The 20,333-nt window shown below is 47.4% G+C and overlaps 1 protein-coding gene across 1 annotated transcript in view; it reads left to right on the plus strand.

The window, feature by feature from the left end:
• KIAA2012 overlaps positions 1-20,333 on the plus strand; it is a 97,317-nt gene that overhangs the window by 19,857 nt on the left and 57,127 nt on the right. Inside the window, exons 5-7 of the mRNA XM_081095353.1 lie at positions 2,121-2,289; positions 3,362-3,508; positions 6,246-6,416. Coding sequence (XP_080951479.1) covers positions 2,121-2,289; positions 3,362-3,508; positions 6,246-6,416 — 487 coding nt within the window. The remainder of the gene's footprint in view (positions 1-2,120; positions 2,290-3,361; positions 3,509-6,245; positions 6,417-20,333) is intronic.

The raw sequence follows: 20,333 nt of genomic DNA on the forward strand, positions 1-20,333 counted from the left end.
TTTTTTAAAAAAGACAGAATTTGAATTTGTAAGCAATAGATCCACTTGAAACAGAAAATGCTAGAGATCTCGAATCCAGCAATGGTTTTGCATAATGGAGGGTCTGTCACCTTTGAAAACGTAAATTTACAGATTTATCAGTCCCTTCAGGAGTCAAGGACACCTTCTTCCTTAGCGATGTCCTTCGCTGTCTCTGGCCTGGTCCTGCCTTGCAATTCTATCTGGGTTTGGGGTAGTTTGGAGGCACCTATGCTGAGTGGGAACCCACAGGGGACCCAGAATGCTCTGCCCCAAAGCAGCTGTGTGAACTTAGCAGGTCACCCCCCCCCCTGAGTTTTAGTGATCTTGTCTGCATGATGGATAATATTGCCAACCTCATATGCCTAATGCAAGGAAGAAGGACGTGATGTGTTTTGGTGAAAGTATCTTGTGTCCGACTGGGAAGGGCAGTTAATTGTGGAGACTCGTGTCACCTGAAGTGGCCCCCGAGGAGCCACGGGCACTCCAGGTGGTTCTGGTGCCAATGAGGGAGGCCGTTTTCAGTCTATGCAGGATTTTCTCTGAGTTCCTGTGTCCTGACCTTAACCTTTCCAACCACCCGAGCAGGGCTTCCGTCTTCCCAGGAGGAAGCAGCAGGCCTGAGGCACGTCCCCAATCTCACACCAGGTCATCCCAGAACTGAACCAGCCCAGCAGACAGGAGTCCCTTCCCTCAACCCACACGCATGATTTACAGAGGAGAGCAATATTTTCCACTACATTGAAACTGTAAATTTTTAATTAGAATAAAGAAATTAAGGCTTGGCTTGTCAGCCCTACCTCACACAAATCATTTGAGTTTCCACGTAGATTTCTCAATGCAAACCTTGTCACACAGAACGCACAAGGTCAGTATTCAGAAAGGGGCAGTTGGTGGGCAGCTGGCACCGGGGCAGTGAAGGTCTCCAGGAACATAAGGATCCTATGTGCGTGCGTGCATTTGGTCAATCGTTTTCTTACTGTCTCCAAATTATAAATATTAACTCTGCATATATTGGGTTGAATTTCCTTCCTTATTCAACTCTAAACATGTAGGATGCCTACGTGTGTTTCTGATCGTTTTTCTCTTTTTGGGCATTAAAAAAGTAAGGAACGTTTTTATTTTTCCTCCTGTGAAACTGAACTCCCCAAAACCCAGCACACATATACATTTCATAGAGCCAAGTTCTCCTGTTAAAAGCTGCAACTAAAAGGAGAAGTTTTCGGCAACTTCTGAATAATTGGAAACAGGAGACTCTAAGTACCACTCCTGGAGTTTCTGACTCTGTATACACACACACACACACACACACACACACACACACACACACCATTTGGGATGGGGTTTTTTTTGGCCACAAAAACTGGGCTAAAGTTGTGGCTGATTCTGACAGACAGTGATTCTTTTTAGCTAAACTCATATTACAGAAGAATAGAGATACATAGATTTTTCTGCTAGTGGCGAGATAGAGTATTAAACCCTAATGAGAGACAAGTCTACTCTCAAAGAAATAAAGAAATGAACCCAATTCCAAACACTATTGTAACTACACATCACTAGCTCATTTAATCCTCATGGCAATTTTTTGAGGTCGATAGTATGATTACTCCCATTTTACAGAGGAAGAAATTGAGGCTTTGAGAGGTTGTGTAAGGTAAGCAACCACAAATGTGTATTCCTCTTTTCCGCTCTTTCTTACCTAAATGGTTGCATAACTAATGTTCTGCACCTTGATTTTCTCCCATCCTTGAGATTTCCCCCTCTCCATACTTAGAAATCTCAGCTATATCATTTCAATCTGGCTTAGTTCCCCCAGTTGCAAGAGAAGGAAAGACTATCTTTCCTCTCAAAGGCTTTTGAATTGATCACGTTGACACTTCTGAGAAGAGTCAGAGGCTGGATTAAGGAGGACAGAATGGAGTTCCCACTCTAGTCAGACTCCCGGGTCCCAGGTTGGTTAGCTTTACTTCTCAGCCCTGGGGGCCCACCAGCAGCTCTTGGTGCTAGAGATCCAGTGAGATCAATGCCATTTGTCCCCTGCAGGCGGCAGGGTTTGAATGCCTGCCATGTTGGTCTTTGTTTTGTTTTTTAATTTTCTCCAGGCTTCAAAGACCTTGAAATTACCTCCTATCTCCCAAGAACCACCGGGAGTCCTGGACCCCCTGAGGAGTCGATTTAAAGCCAGAGAGCCCCCAGCAGAGCTCCTCGTCCTCCCAGTGGAGATTCATTTCCACACCCGGCACCCCTCAAAGGAGAAAGTGCACAGAAGAGGTAGGTCCCCTGTGGGTGGGTGCTCCTGAGGGAGATCAGGCCGGCCAGGAACAAGTTTCAGAAACCTAACTCAAACTGTCTTAAGCAAAAAAGAAATGCATTTGCTCACGGAGTTGGGGGTTGTGCCAGGATGAACAAACTCCAGGCTCAACTCAGGTGGATCCAGGCCTCAGAAATTGTCATCTGGGCGCTATTTGTCTGACTCTCTCATCTCTGTTAGCCTTCCCTCTCAAGCAGGCTGTCCCCATGTGGAGGTAAAGATGGCCTCCTACCTGTTAACCCCAGTCAAAAGGAAGCTGATGTAGGACAATAGGTAGATCCAGACTGTGTGATGTTGTTTTAGGGGATAAAGAGGAGAAACTGAAAGTGTTTTACTCTTTTTCTAAAGCAGGGGTCCTCAAACTACGGCCCGCAGGCCACATGCAAATACAAATATTGTATTTGTTCCCGTTTTGGTTTTTTACTTCAAAATAAGATATGTGCAGTGTGCATAGAAATTTGTTCATAGTTTTTTTTTAAACTATAGTCCGGCCCTCCAACGGTCTGAGGGACAGTGAACTGGCCCCCTGTTTAAAAAGTTTGAGGACCCCTGTTCTAAAGTGTTGAGGCCTTTCTAATGTAGCTATTTTTCTTGTATCTTTTCTACTTCGGTACACTTGGTGTGCTGGGTCAATGGCTAGTACTGTATTGGCTCTTGAAAACACTTTTAAATCCCAATTCTGTCCTGATGTTACCAGATGCTACTATACTTGAATGGTTACTAAAACTGCACAGTGCTGTTTTTAAAAATTTAAAAAATGAAGACTATGCCTCTACATGCTCTTGCAAAAGTACTAGAATGGCCTCTGATTGAGTTACGTGCCCACCCTGGACCCAGTCACTATGGCTAAGGCTATGAGGTGCTCTCCTTAGCCAGGCTTCAGCCCCGTGCCCATCCATGGATGCAGGGAATGGACACAGCTCCACCCAAACTACATGGTGCAAGCAGAGAAGAGATGGGTCCCTCCAAAAAGAGGCAGCTGGCAAAAACCACAGGCATTCACCACAACTTGGCTTCCTCCTCATCTTCCAGGTGCTGCGCATGCTGAGTCAGGACCAGAAACAGAAGAGCCCAGTCCTCCCCGGAGGCCTCCCCTGAAGCACGCGTCCTCCGAAAGTCTGGCGGAGTTCACAGTGCATCTCCCAGGGGACATGGGCAGGGCCACACTCTCACCTCAAGGTAGCTACTCCCACTCTCCTGAGATTCCCCAGGAATCTCAGCCAGAGGGAAGCCAGGCGGGGCCCACAAGGGTCCTCAGCCATGGAGAAGGAGGCTGGAGGGGAGGTGGCCACTGGACGACGGCTTTTGTTTGGCCAGCAGCTGCCTTAACCAACACGCAGCAGTAAAACCAGCCTGGTGCCTCGCTCATCAGCTGCTCATTAGATCATCCCCCTACTTAATAATCTCTGGTCACAGATATAAAACAGCACCAAACTGATTAAAACTTTGCTGTATGCTCTATGGTTTATCCTATGCTTTTAACCAATACAATTTCATTTCTAACCTGTTTAGGAATATGTAGTTACTCATTAAAAAGTCCGTAATATCAATAATAAAAACCTTCACTCCGATCTTTCAATACATCCTATGGCCATTTGGCATTATACACATGGGTGTGTACTTGCATGTGTTGGATAGGTGGGAAGTAACGGGCCACATGTAGAACGCTCCCCATTCTCAGAAACTTAGCCTCCTTTCCAAAGAGCAAGTGCCTGATGGCAGCATCACAAGCGCCAGGTGGTCTCCGACTAGTGGCCATCAGGAGCAGAGGGTGGGCATTAATATTTAGGGCGTTCTGAATTCCTCTGTGCCAGGCGCTGTCCTTCATGTTTAACACATCGTATCTCATTTCCTCCTTACAGCAACCCTACCCTCCTTTCACAGATTAGAACACGGGAGGCCTGAGAGATAAGCCATTTGTTTGGGGCCACACAACTCTCAGTGGCCCAGCTGGGATTGGAGCCTGGCCTTCTGGTGCCAGGACCTCCGTTCCTCTTACTCATTACACTGCATTCACTGCTTTTTAGAATAAACAGTACGACGGACCCAAGCCAGGACCTTCTTGAGACATTTTGGTTTTGAGAGTTTCCTTTAATTATTGGGGCAGGGGCTTATTTATTCTATCTGTTAAGTGAGAGTCAATCATCCTAAAGACTATAACGTTTTCTTTAAAAAAAAAAAAAATCAAGTATGGGCAAGGGTTGCTGTCTGCAAACAGGTGAGAAAGGAGTTTTCCAGCGGCGGGCCACGCCTTCGGGTGCACAGCCCAAGCCACGGCAACGCCGGTGACATGTGTCTTGGGCATGGCTCACCTCGCACCGCCCTCCACTTGTTTTGAGCTGCCATGTCCAGCAGGACCGAGTGTCTGGAGCTTGTCCCTCCTCTGCCACCCTGCCAGGGGGAAGCCAGCCTGTAAGACGTCCCTAATACCTTGTTGCAGTTTCACGCAGAGCTTGGGGTTGTCTTCCAAGCCCATTGACATGGACATTTTTGAAAAGAATAGGCTCGTTGCTTTACAGAATGGCCCTCAATTTAGATGTGTCTACCTCCTTGTGATTAGATTCTGGTCAAACATTTTTGGCAAGAATAGCAGGTGATGTGTCCTCCTCAGGGTATCACACCAAGGGACACAAAATATCCCTTTGCACTTACTTCATTTGTTATAGCTTGTCCCATTACAGGTGTTGTTAAATTTTATCATTTGGTCGAAGGAGGCTAGATTTCTCCATCGTAAAGATGGCCTTTTCCCCTTTGTATTGAACAAGTAGCTTTTGATACTTGGAGACTGTGTGGGAAGCCAGCTTTTACACACAGAGCAGCAGCTTGTTGAACATGAAATAAAGACCACGCTCATGGAATGAGATTAAGACAAGGTCTCCATAACTTGGATTACCTGGGCCCTGACCGGTGTGGCTCAGTTGGTTGAGCATTGTCCCATGCACTGGGAGGTTGCCGGTTTGATTCCTGGTCAGGGCACAAGCCCAGGTGGCAGGCGAGGGGACATGCAGAAGGCAGCTGATCGATGTTTCTCTCTCCCTCTCCCTTCCCCTCTCTAAAATCAGTAAAAATATTTTTTAAAGACTTAGAGCAGTCCTTCTAGTTTTAAGAGAGAGTTAGAGAAAGAACAGAGGTAAGCCATTGTCATCAACCCCATTGCCCTCTACCTACCCTCGGGAGGTGCTACTTTGTACCCTACGACCTTGAGGAGCCATGTGAGCGTTGGTTTGGCTTAGGGAAATTGCTCTGCAGGCTCTCTGGTCTGTCCTGGGTATCAGGATGCCATCAGTAGAGCGAGAATAACAAGCACCACAGCTCAGATCCTCCCCATTCCTGAAGAAAGGCCACTCTTCAAGCCAAGAGGAGCTTCACCTTGGCCAGGGGAGTTACCTGGCCTCTGCCCCTTAGCACCATGTGGGGAGTTACCTGGCCTCTGCCCCTTAGCACCATGTGGGGAGTTACCCGGCCTCTGCCCCTTAGCACCATGTGGGGAGTTACCTGGCCTCTGCCCCCTAGCACCATGTGGGGAGTTACCTGGCCTCTGCCCCTTAGCACCATGTGGGGAGTTACCTGGCCTCTGCCCCTTAGCACCATGTGGGGAGTTACCTGGCCTCTGCCCCCTAGCACCATGTGGGGAGTTACCTGGCCTCTGCCCCTTAGCACCATGTGGGGAGTTACCTGGCCTCTGCCCCTTAGCACCATGTGGGGAGTTACCTGGCCTCTGCCCCTTAGCACCATGTGGGGAGTTACCTGGCCTCTGCCCCTTAGCAGGGCTGGAAGAGGGACAAACTCGAGAACAAGGGGAATAAACCAACCTGCACACTAGGGGCCATCTCCCGGGTTAGAAAAGAGGCTGCCTCTCCTTCTTGCTGACTCAAAAGTTCTCTCACTCATGCTTTTTCTCCTTTTGCTTTTGAAGATGGAGACGCTGCAGCAGAGAAGGTGACCCCACCACTGTCCCTGATCGAGGGAAGAAAAAGTCCAGAGGGCCAGAGGGGCCCGGACGGCCTGAGGACGTCAGGCCACAGCAGCCCCGCAGGCCCCCCGAATGTGAGCCGTTCCAGGGGCGCACTCCCAGCAGAAGGACAAGGTAAACACCCCGGTGGGGCCTGGATGCCCCCAGCTGGGCTTGTCTGTGGCTTCGGGCTCATTTTAACCATCTTACAGGGCCACCAGGCAACTGTGATGTAAGCCGTCTGAACGCCACTGCATGGAAAGGGGGAATCGGCCGTGTTTCCAAAATGTCAGTGGGATTCATGTTCACCACGCATTTTCCTAGAGTCAGTACATGTTTAGGGGTTTGCCGCACCAGCACGTACTGCCAAGCTGCCCTACTCTCTCCTCACGCCTGGCGGCAGCGTGCAATGACACAGCTCCCTGCACTCCTCAGGGAGACACGCTACTGGGTCTACCAGACAGACTAAGCCCCAAGCCATGACCCCCCGGGGGGCCAGGGAGCCTGGTGATGCTACCGGGGTGGGGGGGTAGACCCCGGGAGAAGGCAGCTTCCACCCAGGGCAGAGCCGAGGCCTGTGCACAGAGAGAGAAGGACTCCAATTTCTACTGAAGGGTGAGGTAGGGCCAGGCCACACCCTCTGTGACTTCGTTCTCACTCTTAAGAGCTGACAGTCTCAGAGACTAAGATGCTTCTACAAGAGCAACAATGCAAAGACAGTGCAGTAACCGCTTCCACAGGGCTTTGATCTAAACGCAGCTCATAAAGCTAAAATTGCTTCGAGTCCAAATTGCCCCTGAAAATCCCAGTGGGAGGTGCCAGGCTGGAGACAGACAAGCCATTTTCTAGAAATTGCAGCCCAGCCAGCTCGCCCTCCCTCTTCGCAGCCTTGGGCTGCTTTCCCCGGTTGAGCACCAGATGAAGGAGGTGGTGTGTGCCTGGGCGGCAGACAATGTGAAAAAAGCATCTGTTCATGGCGGAATCACACTCAGGGATGCGGGAGACCCTCTGAGGCACGTGGGGACTGAGAGCCACCAAGGCAACAACAGCTACCACGTCTTTCATTCTCACCATTGTCAGCTCATGCTCGCCCAGAGACAGATGCCTCTATTTAGCGCTCTCTCTCTCCCTTTCTCTCTCCCTCTCCCTCTCCCTCTCCCTCTGCCTCACCCTCGCCCTTGTCCTCGCCCCCCTCCTTTCTCTGTCTCCACACCCCTCCGAGCATGTATACTTGACATCTTATAAGCATAAATTAAACACATAGGTCCACAATTAAACACATAACTCCATTGTGTTTACAGCTTCCCTGCTTTAGGCTGAAATGGGCAGAATTAAGTTCCATTCCTCCCTGCAACGCTCTCTCTCTTTTCCCCCAAGACATGGTTGTCACTTACAAACCATTTCAGAGACAGAGCCCTTCTGTTGCAATCCCCTCCCTTTACACTTGCAGGGCAGTGGTGCTTTCTTAGTTTTGATACAAATGAGCCAAACACTGGCTACCACATGACAGCAGCAAGGGCACCCCTGGGAGGCTGTATAGTCCAGGACAAATCACACCACACACACACACACACAGGCACACACAGCACACACTCTCTCTTACCCAGCCATCCTTATAAAGGGCGAATCTCTAGAATGAATGCCAGAGCCATGACTATGACAAGAGAGCAGCCTGAAAGCTCAAGTGAAGGTGTGGATGAGGGCACATGTATGAAGGCACATGCTAACATGCTTATGTGGGTGCACTGTGTGTTTCTGTGCATTCATGCATACCTGTGTATGCATGTGTGTAGTTATGCAGGTATGCATGCATGTCTGCAAACAAGGTGTGTGCATTGATGTGTATGTCCTTGTTCATATGTGGCACACATGTGTACATGCATGCATACCTGCATGTGGGATGCATGCTTGCCTTGTGGGTATGCCTATATATATGTGTGTAAGTATGTGTGCACATCTCTGTATAAATATGTGAGTGTTTGTCTTCGTTCATGCACACCATGCCTCTGTGTATATGTGTGTGTGCTTGTGTACTTGTAAACGTCTACTTCACTGGTGGCCAACTCTACCCCTGACCCTTTGCCTTGGAGATGGGGAAGGTGAGGGTATACAAGCACCTTCCATCTTTCTAAGCAACTGAGGGAATCCAGCTTCCTCCTCCCCTTGGCCTGAGCCCCTGGAGTCACTGAGCAGCCCCAGCATTGGTCTGAAGGCATGGAGGAGAGGGAGCAGAGGCTGGGATCACCAACCCTGTGCCCAGGGCTGAGCTACACACGCAAGGTGCCCCTCGCCATCTCGCCTGGCCCCTATGGGCTGCTTGAGCCCCAAGGGGCTGCCTTTTCCAGACTCACAAAATCATGGTATAAGCTAGTGGCAGCCCCGCGCTGTTCATCCCCCCTTCACCTCCAGAGGACAGGCACCAAACAAGGGTCCTGCTCTCCAATCCTAGGCACAGGGCTGACCTTGGACTCCGGCGGGCTCTGAGCACAGCCGCCTTTTCCCACCAGATCCAGGCAGCACAGGCCAGGCTCAGCCGCCCTCCCTGCCTTGGGGCGAACACTGCTCATGCGTGGGCTTATTTTCAAGAGGAGCCCAGAGACCCCTTGTTGCTGGGTCCCTTGTTGCTGGGTCCATGGAGGAGACGTCTGCCTGTCCGGCCCAGGGCTGACCCAAAGCAAGACGCTCCTGTCAGGCGAAGGTAAGATGGTAAATCCCAGGTCAGCCTCCTTTTCACAGGGAAACGCTTTCCCTGCAGCTTCCAAAACTTCCCGGCAGCAGAGACATCATTAAACACAGACGCGAGTCAGCCAGTTTCTCCCTCTCGCTGACACAGAGGCGCTTCTGTAGCTCAGACATAATAACCCAATGTTTGCACAACAAGTTTCCTCTTGCTGAGCATCTGGAGAGAGAAGTCCTGTGGAATGGCTCGGAGGAGGGCTAATGGGCCGTGCTGATGCCTTGATGAGAAAGATAAAGCCCTTTTGGTATTTGCCCAAACTAAACACCACCTTTTCTCCTCTTTCCGAGCACCTTCCCGAGGTGGAGGTGGCTAATTGGTAATCCGATCAGGCATCCCTGTGATGTGTGTTGGTTCATTGCTGTGAATCATCTGGCTCCTGACAGATATCAAGGCCGTTTCCAGAATCCCTTCTGGCACGTTCCCTTTTTGGGAACGAGATGTTGGCTCTGGGCAGCAGCCATGCGGCAAAGGGGGGAGGAAAATGAAGTCAGAGGGTGATGAGTGTCGACCACCAGGAACCAGGAGGGTGTGTGTGCAGGAGCCGCACAGCCAGCAGGCCTCTGGCTGAGGGAAAGTGCAGTCTGCACTGGTTTGGAGGGTTATGTCATGGCTGGCTTCGTAAGGAGAGCGTGGGTTCAGAGCCAAGAGATTTGAGCAGCCCTGGCTTGTCCCCTATGTCGTCAGATGACTTTGGGTCGGTCCCTCGCTGTATCCAAGTTCCTCATCCCGTCTGGAGTGAGAGACCTGCCTCCTCCACGGACAGCAGCTGGGACGTTCCCTGACGATGGCTGCCTTTTTCATGTTGTGTCCGTTGTTGCTGAACTGGCCACCTCGGACATGGTTTCCAGAAACTGGACTGCATTTGGTTCCAAATTCAGTGCTCAAGAACTTCCTCCAACATGACAGGAGTCCAAAAATAACTTGGTTCTGACGTGGGGTGGTGGGAGTCAGACAGGTGGAGGCCGCTGTCATTGTGACACAGCTGGTGCAACAGCTGGAAAGCACGTAGGAGTCGGCTCACCTGCTGCACATTTGCACTCTCCGTTCCAGGAGAAATCGCTCCCCTTTTGGCAAAGCAGAAGTCAGAAGCGGGAGAGGAACTATTTAAGTTTGTTGTCACATTGTTGATAGGATGTTTCAGTCATTTCAGTATCCCGGGCCCCTACCTAGCACAGTGCCTGACGCATACATAGCAGGATCACAATATGTGCTGGTGGAAAGTCTTTCAATAACTTTTCTACACAGAGAAAGAGAGAGAGAGAGAGAGAGAGAGAGAGAGAGAGAGAGAGAGAGAGAGAGAGATGACACTTACGCTGAATAAATGGAGCCTTGCCTGCCATCTTGTCCCACCCCATGAACATTAATCCAACTTGCCTTTCCAGCCCAAAGGCGTTCACTGTGAGCTTATTGAATGAATCAATCAATCAGTCAGCTAGTGAGTCAGTCACCGGCCTCTCTCTGGCCTTTCCTCCATATACAGTTGGTGGGTCTTTAGTCTTTTTTAATGTTTATTTTTTAACTATGTTTTTATTGATTTCAGAGAGAGGAAGGGAGAGGGAGAGAGAGAGATAGAAACATTAATGATGAAAGACAATCATTGATCGGCTGCCTCCTGCACACCCTACCCTAGGGATCGAGCCTGTAACCCAGGCATGTGCCCTGATGGGAATTGAACCATGATCTCTTAGTTCATAGGTTGACACTCAACCATTGAGCCACCCAGGCCGGGCTTTTATTTTTTATTTGGGGGTGGGGGAACTTTTAGTCTTAATGGTGCTTGGATGGTGCCCTGGAAGGTGAGGTAGGACCTTAAACCCACATCTCCCTACAAGGTCCATAGAACAGATGTAGCTTTCTAAGAGTCTATTAATAGGAAAAAGTTGTTGTTTTGAGAAGCAGTTTACTGGGGGAAAAAATTTATTTCTTGCAAAGGATTTGCTCCAACCACACCAAACTCTTTGCAGCTCAGTTTGTTCAAATCCATCTTAATCACTATCCCCTACCTACCCATCCAATCACATCTCCAACTATACTCGGCGACCGAGCCCCAGACATTTAGTCTTTCTTCTCTTATCTCCCAGCCTTTGGCCAATTCCCCCCAAATAGAATATAATTTAAGTTCCAGGGGAAGGCTTATCTTTTCTGGGACATTTTCCTTCATAAATCCATCTCATCGCATAGAACTGCCTGGATATAGCCTCAGATCATTCCTCTCTCTCAATCCCACTTTTGTGATTATTGTATTTATCCTCATCTGTTTTCTGTTTAGCTCCCAAATGTATGAGTCCTAGAGAACCTCTTATTTTTATCGTATGTTCAAGACATGCTTGTTGATTGACTGAATACCCCAGGTGCCACAAAGGAAAGTTCTTTGGGGATCATAGTTTGTTGTTTCATGGTTGCTGTTTTTTAATTAAAAAAAACCTTCAGTAAAAGGAATGAATATGATCTGTCTTGTCTTTCTGAGACTTTCAGACTTTGTCAACATCTATTTGGAAATAAATTCTTAGGCAATTAGGTCATGATATCTTGCTTTCAGACAGAATAGAGATGAATATAAACCTTCAGAAAAAGGAAAAAAAAAAGATGTGAAGACTGGAGATGGAATTTGACCCACTTGGTCACGTTGGGGCATTGCAACACTCAGAAAATTCAGAGGCTTAAAAAAAGAAAAGTTAACTTAACTTGGAAGGATACAAGTTAAAACATTAGATATGACCTCTAAATTGCTTATTCTTGATTCAAATATATTTGAATCTATTCTCCCAATTGCAGCAGCAGCAATAGAAGTTTTCTTTCAAAAGTTCTTTTGTTCAGAAGTTTTTTACTGCAGGAAGTTCAAGGATGGCTATGTTAATGATTTAGGACTTCAGGTCCCATGTAAATTTAAATTCCTGATCTCTTTCAGAATTTCCAATTAACACTTGTTCTTGTCCTAAGTGGATTTTCACCTCCAAAACATGTCCTGTTTTCAATAATTTAATTAGCATCCTTGTCTCTTGCAACTCTTGTTGGTGTGGTGGTTTTAAAATACAGGGGGTGGGCAAAAGTAGCTATTTAGTTGTGAGTATGCTAAACAGTCTATTCTCTGTATCATTATGTATTTATTAATTACTGTGCTATTTGTTATTATTCTTAACCTACTTTTGCCCATCCCCGTATGTCTACAAATCCTCTGACACTTGTTCCTTTAAAAGGGAGAGCCTAGCCCAGCTGATGTGGCTCAGTGGTTGAGGGTCGATCTATAAACCAAGAGGTCACAGTTCAATTCCCGGTCAGGACACGTGCCCCGTGTGGGGCGTGCAGGAGGCAGCCAATCAATGATTCTCTCTCATCATTGACGTTTCTCTCTCTCTCCCTCTCCCTTCCTCTCTGAAATCAATAAAAATACATTTTTAACAAAGCAAGAGAGCTTAATTCTCCTCGTCTTGAGAGTGGGCTGGACATAGTGGCCACTGCGGGTAAACATAGAACATAGCAGCTGCGAGGGTGTGTGGCTGCGCAGACTGCGTCATAGAAGGCACTTCCGGTTCCAAAATGGCGGCGGGTAGGTGGAAGCTACGTTGACACGCTCGCAGGACCAAACTGGAATTATAACTGAAATACAGAAAAACCGTCCTGAGTAATCAGCTGAGGTCTAGCTGGCGAGAACCCTGATACCTGAGGAGGAGAAGCGGAGACCGCAGGGAGACTGGTAGGAGGGGCGGAGGCGCAAAAGGCTGGCCGCTGGGCCCCACAGGCCACAGCTGAAGTTCCCGAGAGCCATCTCAGCTGTGGGGGCTGTCACTGAGAACTCTGGGGTCTAAGCCCCAAGCTGGGCTCCCCAGCAGAGAGCTCCAGAACTGAGGCAGGTGCCCACATAACATCTGGCTGTGGAAAGCAGGGGGTGCTATCTGCCAGGGAGAGACAGCGGCACCCTCTTAAAGGGCCAACACATAAAATTTCACGTGCAGCCACTCAGCTTGGGCCCAGGCAGAAGGAGGGCAGAGTGGACTGGAGCTGTGTGAGCAGAAGCCAGGGTTGGGGGCTCTGGGGTTAGAGCTCAGAAGGCAGACACCCTGGTTTTCTGTGCTGAGTCATTCCCTCACGCAGTCAGTGGAGGACATCGTTTTCCTGCAGATCTTTACCATTGAGGCAGCTTCTGCCTGGGGGGAAGCAATTGCCCCACCCTGTTGGAAAACCCCTAGCCCCACCCTGTGGGAGAACATATTTGGCAATGATACATCTGATAAAGTGTTAATATCCAAAATATATAAGGAACCCTAGCTGGTTTGGCTAAGTGGATGGAGCGTCAGCTTGCTGACTGAAGGGTCCCAGGTTCAATTCCGGTCAAGGGCACATGCCCAGGTTGCGGGCTTGATTCCCAGTAAGGGGGGCATGCAGGAGGCATCCAATCGATGATTCTCTCTCATCATTGCTGTTTCTATCTCTCTCTCCTTCTCCCTTCCTCTCTGAAATCAATAAAAATACTATATATATATATATATATATATATATATATATATATATATAACTCATATAACTTAACAAGAGGAAGACCAACAATTAATTTAAAAATAGACACTTCTCCAAAGTGGACATAAAGATGACTAAGAGACATATGAAAAAAATCTCAAACTCACTGATCATCCGAGAGATGTATATTAAAAGGACAATGAGGTATCACCTCAAACCCATCAGAATGGCTACCATTAATCAACAAATGACAAGTGCTGGCGAGGATGTGGAGAAAAGGGAGCCCTAGCACACTGCTGCTGGGAATGCAGACTGGTGCAGCCACTATGGAAGACAGTATGAAGTTTCCTCAAAATGGAACTGCCATTTGACCCAATGATCCCACTTCTAGGAATATACCCTATGAAACCTGAAACACCAATCAGAAAGAACGTATACACCCATATGTTCATAGCAGCACAATTTGCAATAGCTAAGATCTTAAAACAGCCCAAGTGCCCATCAGTAGATGAGTGGATAAAAAAGCTGTGGTACATTTGTACCATGGAATGCTATGCAGCAGTAAAAAAGAAGACTCTCTTACCGTTTGAGACAGCATGGAGGGACTGGAGAGTATTATGCTAAGTGAAATAAGCCAGTCAGAGAAAGACAAGTATCACATGATCTCACTCATATGTGGAATCTTATGAACAAAATAAACAAAATAGATCCAGAGACATAGAAGCCTGCAACAGACTATCAAATCTCACAGGGAAGGCGGGGGTGGGTGGGTGGGAGGGAAGAGATCAGCCAAAGAACTTGTATGCATACATGCATAACCCATGGACATCGACAATAGGGTGGTAAAGGCCTGGGGTGGGGGACAGGGATGGGCTAGAAGGGGTCAACGAGGGAAAAAAGGGGACATGTGTAATACTTTCAATAATAAAGATTTTAAAACATATAAAAAATAAAAGGCACTTCCTCCTGGTTTCCCTTGTGGAGTACTCATTCTGGGAAAGTCAACCACCTTGTCTGTCATGAGGCAGTGAAAGGGAGAGGTCCACATGGCAACAGCCAGAACGAGCTCTCCAGGCTTGTGTGTGAGCCACTGTAGTGGGGATGCTCCGGCACCAGAGACCTCCAGACAACTGCATCCCACGCTGACAGTGGGGCTGAGGCTCCAGGGAGACTTTATCCCAGAATCACACACCTCGTCCACTCCCAGGTTCCCACAGGAACTGTGTGAGATACAATAAAAGTTTGTTGTTTTAAATCATTAGATTTAGGTAATGTGTTTTCGGTCATAGATAATATACGTGGTGTCATTTCCTGATGGTCTGCAATTTGGTAAACAAAAAAGATAAAGGATCCAAGAATATCCCCGCTGGTCTCAAAACACTGATAATTTGGGGGCAAACAGATGCTCATTGGTGGACTTTCCCTTTGTTCTCCCCATTTGTCATGTGTGATAATGTTGGTTGTGGGGACCCACGGGTAAAAGGATCCTTTGGTGTTGGTGGGACAGTTGACAAAGTATGATTTTCCTCGGGTAGCTTTTCTCTTTGCAGCGATTGGCTTTGTGAAGATGCTTGACATTTAAAGGACAAGTCCTTTAGACGAGGCAGCATGAGGAAGAAGAAAGAACTCCAAACTAAATACCACCATGATTTTGTGATCATGGGCAAGCAATTTCACTGCTTGGGAACTCAGCTGCCCTCAAGGACCCCACAGTCCGTCTGAGGACAGATTCTCAAGCAACTAACTACCACGAGGCGGAATAAGACGAGTGCTGTAAGAGACGCCTAAATAACACCAGTCGGGGGTGTTCAAGGAAGGAGCGGTTCATTCTAATCTCGGGGATGAGGACGGGTTTTTGCAGAGAATCTCCATTTGCACTGATTTTTGAGAAACAGTCCAAGTGGATAAAGAGAAGAAGGAAAGACATAACCAGTGGAGGGAACAGCATGAACAAAGGCTAAGAGATAGGAAAGTAGGGTATCCGTATGGGATGATGTGGGAGAAGGACGATGTGTGGAATGGACTGTGGAGGGGCTTCATGGTGGGGTAGGAGCTGAAAGACAGGCCAGGGCCAGCCCACGCAAGGCCTCCTATGCAAGGACAGAGCTGAAATGCTGCTTCTTAGGCAACAAGGAATCACAGGATTGCTTTGAGGAGGGATGTCCTACAAGCCAACGTGTGTTCCAGCATGAAGGACAGGCAAGAGAAAAGGTGGCGAGCTTGAGCTCCTGCAGAATCATCCAGACAGTAGCGGATGAGAACCGTGGACAGACACAGAAGGAAGGTCCCCAGGCCACCCACGGGATATGGGACCTCCACCAGCACCCTGCTTCGGAGCAGCCGTGACAAGCCTGTTTGTAGAGCATCTTGACAAAATCGGCTGCAATTCTCATCTCTTATTTTCACTTTCAGTTAAGAGGATTAGTTTGCGGAGAGGGTGTGTGTGTGTGTGTGTGTGTGTGTGTGTCGTGTATTTTAATTAAGATAAAGCAACAATTAAGTCCCCGAAGCCTGAGTTATTCCCACGGGCACAACCCTCTCCTGAGTGGCACTCAGCTCCGACCGCCTCCCTCATTTTAAGTCAAACTCCCAGCAGCACATAAAAAGCAAATCCTAGTGTCACGCGCCTCTAAGCCTGTCAGCAATGCTCTGTGGCTGTTTTCGGGCTGGTGTGCTCCCAGGGAAGAGGCTGAGCTTCCTAGCAGAACACTGTGGTGAGTAATGAGTCCTAAGGAAAACCCTGAGAGCAGATTTCTTGGGAGCAGTGAGTGAGGCGAAGGGCAAGGCGGAAGCCGTGATGGAAAGTGTTTGTATAACCCGCCTGTCCCCTCTCACCCCGACACACACCGAGGTTTCTCTTTCATGATTGTTTTAGCCTCTTTCTCCCTCCCAACCACCGAGCACTCAATTCTTGGAGGGAAAATTAACATTCATTATGCAATTTATCTCTCTCCTTTTAATCCAGAGTGTCTGTCTCCAAGGTCCCTTCCTCAATAATTAATGTTTGCTCTCATTTCCCATTCTCCAGAGCCTCTATTCTGGAACTGGAGGGTCAACAATTAACACTAATTATGGCTTTTCCCTCTCTCCAGTGTTGGTTCTCAGAATCCCAAGCCGCCACACTGAGCCTAAGTGTGTGTGTGCGTGTGGCTGTGTGTGTGGCTGTGTGCACACCAAGGTGGGAAAGCAACAAAGAGCAGCTTTTCCAAGCCCCACCTAACTGTAGCAAACCGATAACCCAGACATTCATTTCCGGCAGCCTCTCTAGTATGGTTATTACCAGTAATGAGACAACGAAGCATAAGTACATACGTACATGTGTTTGTAAATTAGTTTCAGTAGGTATTAGATGGATGATCTAGAAATCTTTTGCAGAAATCTATGATTTCCTGGACCTTTTCCTCCCTATTGCTATCTCCTTAATATCTCACACCTCTCTCTCTCTCTCTCTCTCTTTCTCTCTCTTTCACACACACACACACACACACACACACACACAATTTCCTACTAAAAACCATTCTTTCATTTCCCATCCACTCATCTGACCCCTTTGCTATCTATCCCCCCCAACTTAACTGTCTTTCTCTGGTCTGACATCCTAATCCTCCGGGGCCATTGAAACGGCATTGTTTTAATTAATTTTCATGTGACTGACAAGGACAGCTAGGAGAATAATTCTCACCCATGGTGACTCTAAGAGATCACACACAAAAATTCATTAGGTCTGTGCAACAGCCTGTCTGTTTCTTTGGCTGTAATCAGATGGGCTAGAATCCCTCACGTCTCCCCGGCCCAACCCTTGTATTCACACTACAGCTGGAGGCTGGGCGCCTCACATGCGCCTGCGTCTGTCATCCCACCATTGCTGTGTGCACAGGGCTCTGCGACACATCTGCTGTGCACATCTGGGCACCTCCGCACAGCCTGTGTCAAGCAGTAACTGTTTCATGCTCTTGCTCTGTCAAGAGTTCCCCTCTCAGAAATTTGGCATCATGGTCCTGGCAGGGTTTCTCCCTTAAACATCTTAAATTAAAATATTACTTTCTTCAATGCTTTTAAGCCCTAAGTCAACCTTCTCTCCATGATAGCATCTAGGAATTTTCAAAGCCATCCCATTCATTACAAGGCTTAAGCATCAGGGCATCCATTTTGTGTTTTCCCCTGTCTTGGGGTAAGGAAAATAGCTTTTTTCAAGACTTTTTCACTCTTTAGGTAAAACTCTTCTTGTTTTTCAGCCTATGAATCTGTCAGTTCAAATTTCAGCCATGAAAATGAGGGGTCGAGTATTCAACATCTCCTATAAGTTTAGATTTTCCTCAAAAAGTCACCTGTGCTTCTCATCTATGTCATTTGACTCATGTACATATTATTTCATACCTAGACCTCCAGAAATACACAGCTTCTCCCCCAATATAGCAATAAGTGGGAAAGAGGGTTCACTTCATGAGTTACTCAGGGGCAGCCCTGGGTATGCAGGTCTGAGTGTAAATAGTGGGGGAGAAGAGAAGTCAGGTTGAACCAGTGCTTGTGCTTAGCTGGCCCAGGAAGGAGAATTTTCAGGGATGTCCTGTGGGTTCTGCAGGTCATATGCTGCACAATTATAACAAGATGATATTGGCTCCTAGAATTGTGCACAGCTCAGCTTGCACAACCACAAACTGGGAAACTGAGAGAAAGACTCTCAGGCTTGGATTTTAAATGGAGGACTGAGCCCTGGCTGGTTTTCCTCAGTGGATAGAGCGTTGGCCTGTGGATTGAAGGGTCCCGGGTTCTATTCTGGTCAAGCGCACATGCCTGGGTTGTGGGCTCGATCCCCAGTGGGGGGCGTGCAAGAGGCAGCTGATCAATGATTCTCAATCATCATTGATGTTTCTATCTCTCTCTCCCTCTCCCTTCCTCTCTGAAGTCAATTTAAAAAAAAAAATGGAGGACGGAGACCAGTCCTGCCTCTTCCAAGCTGCCTTTCATATTGTTTCCCCCATAGAGAACTAAGCAAACACTAAGAGTAGAGGTCCACTTTGTAGCTCAACCTCCACCCACAGCCATTGCTGCTTCTGCTGCAGACCAGCAGGAAAGGATGATTATGTAGAGACTTTCTCTCCTAAAAATAGTTTTTGATTAATAGCAAAATGTGTGTGGTCTTCCTTACTGCTTATTTTTGGGATGGGCAGCAATGAATCCTGAGTGAGGGACCTGCTAAAGGAACAGGAAGCCAGGCCATAGATGGAGGGCCGGAGCCAGGCTGAGTGAAAGGAACTGTTTCTGCCAGAGACTGCAAAACTAGAAGGGGGGGAAAAGGCACAGTCATATGCTTGCCAATCTCAAAATCTGTCAGCAGAGAAATGCTCGGATGCCCGGTATTCCATATTACCCTTCCTGCCGTTCTCCTTGGGTGGAGAGGCTGACCATCATGGGGAGAGTGTCCGTGTCAGTTCTGCTCACTCTCGCCCATTGGTTGGAAATGGGTCGAAGCAGCTCTTAAATAGAAGCCTTCAGTAAAGGAGGGGGAGGAGGAGGAGCAGGAGGGAATCGTGATGATAGCTACCATTGTTGTCTCTCTTTGATAGGCCAATCATTGCACCGAGTGCTTTACACTCATTATTTCTCTTCATCCTCACAGCAATGGTGTGAGATAAATTCTATTATCTTTATTTTTTATCTAGGACCATGCAGCTCAGAGAGGTTACATGACTGGCCCAAAGTCACACAGCTAAGTGGTGAAGCTGAGATTTGAATCTTAAGAAGCTGGTGTGTTTTTTTTTACCACTGCTCAGGGTTAGTGGTGATGTCAGTCTACACAGGCACATTTCCACCTGACAACATGTGAGACGTTAGGAAGCTCCTGACTTAAAAATGACCCATTCAGACAAATGGCTTCTGTTGTTCTTTACTCCTGCCAATTCCCCTTACCAGCATCAGACCCCCTTGTGTGGATGACACTGAAAATGATTTGCAACTTTTAAAGGTATGGGAGAAGGAGAGAAGCTGAAAAAAATAAATTGTTCAGGAGCACCAAACTCTTGAAACAGATTTTCCAGCAAGATAGGCCTGTTTACAGGGTAGCTCTCCAGACCAAAAATATTCTTCCTAATATGACCAAAATGTTATAACTTCACTTGTACTGTTCTACGATTTAAACCTCACTAGTAATAGACTTATTTTGGATTCAGAAGTATTCTCTTAAAGTACTGATACTGAAAAGCTAATAGTCATTCACACTTTAGTAAAATTTTATTTATTTGCAACCTAGATGAGAACTGCTGTGCTGAGGGACTACAATTTCTGATAGGGGTGGAAATAGAGGTGGGTAATTTTAGGGTAAGTAGGGTTTTAAGGGTTGAAACATGCCTGACTGGTACAGTGCCCCAGAGGGCTTGGATTAATAGAGAATATTAGCTGTACAGGGAAGGAGGCAGAAGAAGGAGAAAAGTACAGAAAAGGAAATGGTAGAGTGCCAAAGACAAACTATTTCAGAATTGCCCCATAATAAGCTCTATGTCCAGGGAAAGGAAAGAAAACTTACTCCTTCTCTTCTCTATTCCTAGTCCCTAAAGGACCTTCATTAGGCTAATTCAAATCTTGTTCTCATTTCCAATTGTTTGAAAATACTGTTCCCTCTGCCTGAAGCACAATTTCTCATCTCCTCCTAACACCCGACATATTTTTAAATTGTGGTAACATAGACATAACATAAAATTTGCCAACGTAACCATTTTTTAAGAGTAAAGTAGTGCTAAGTACATTCACACTGTTGTGCAACCAATCTCTAGAACTCTTTTCATCTTGCAAAACTGAAACTGTATACCCATGAAATAACTCCCCATTCTCCCCCAGCCCCCAGCTCCCGACAACCACCA

Source organism: Myotis nattereri, assembly GCF_964212035.1.
Source record: "Myotis nattereri genome assembly, chromosome: 7".
In the NCBI taxonomy this organism is placed as follows: domain Eukaryota; kingdom Metazoa; phylum Chordata; class Mammalia; order Chiroptera; family Vespertilionidae; genus Myotis; species Myotis nattereri.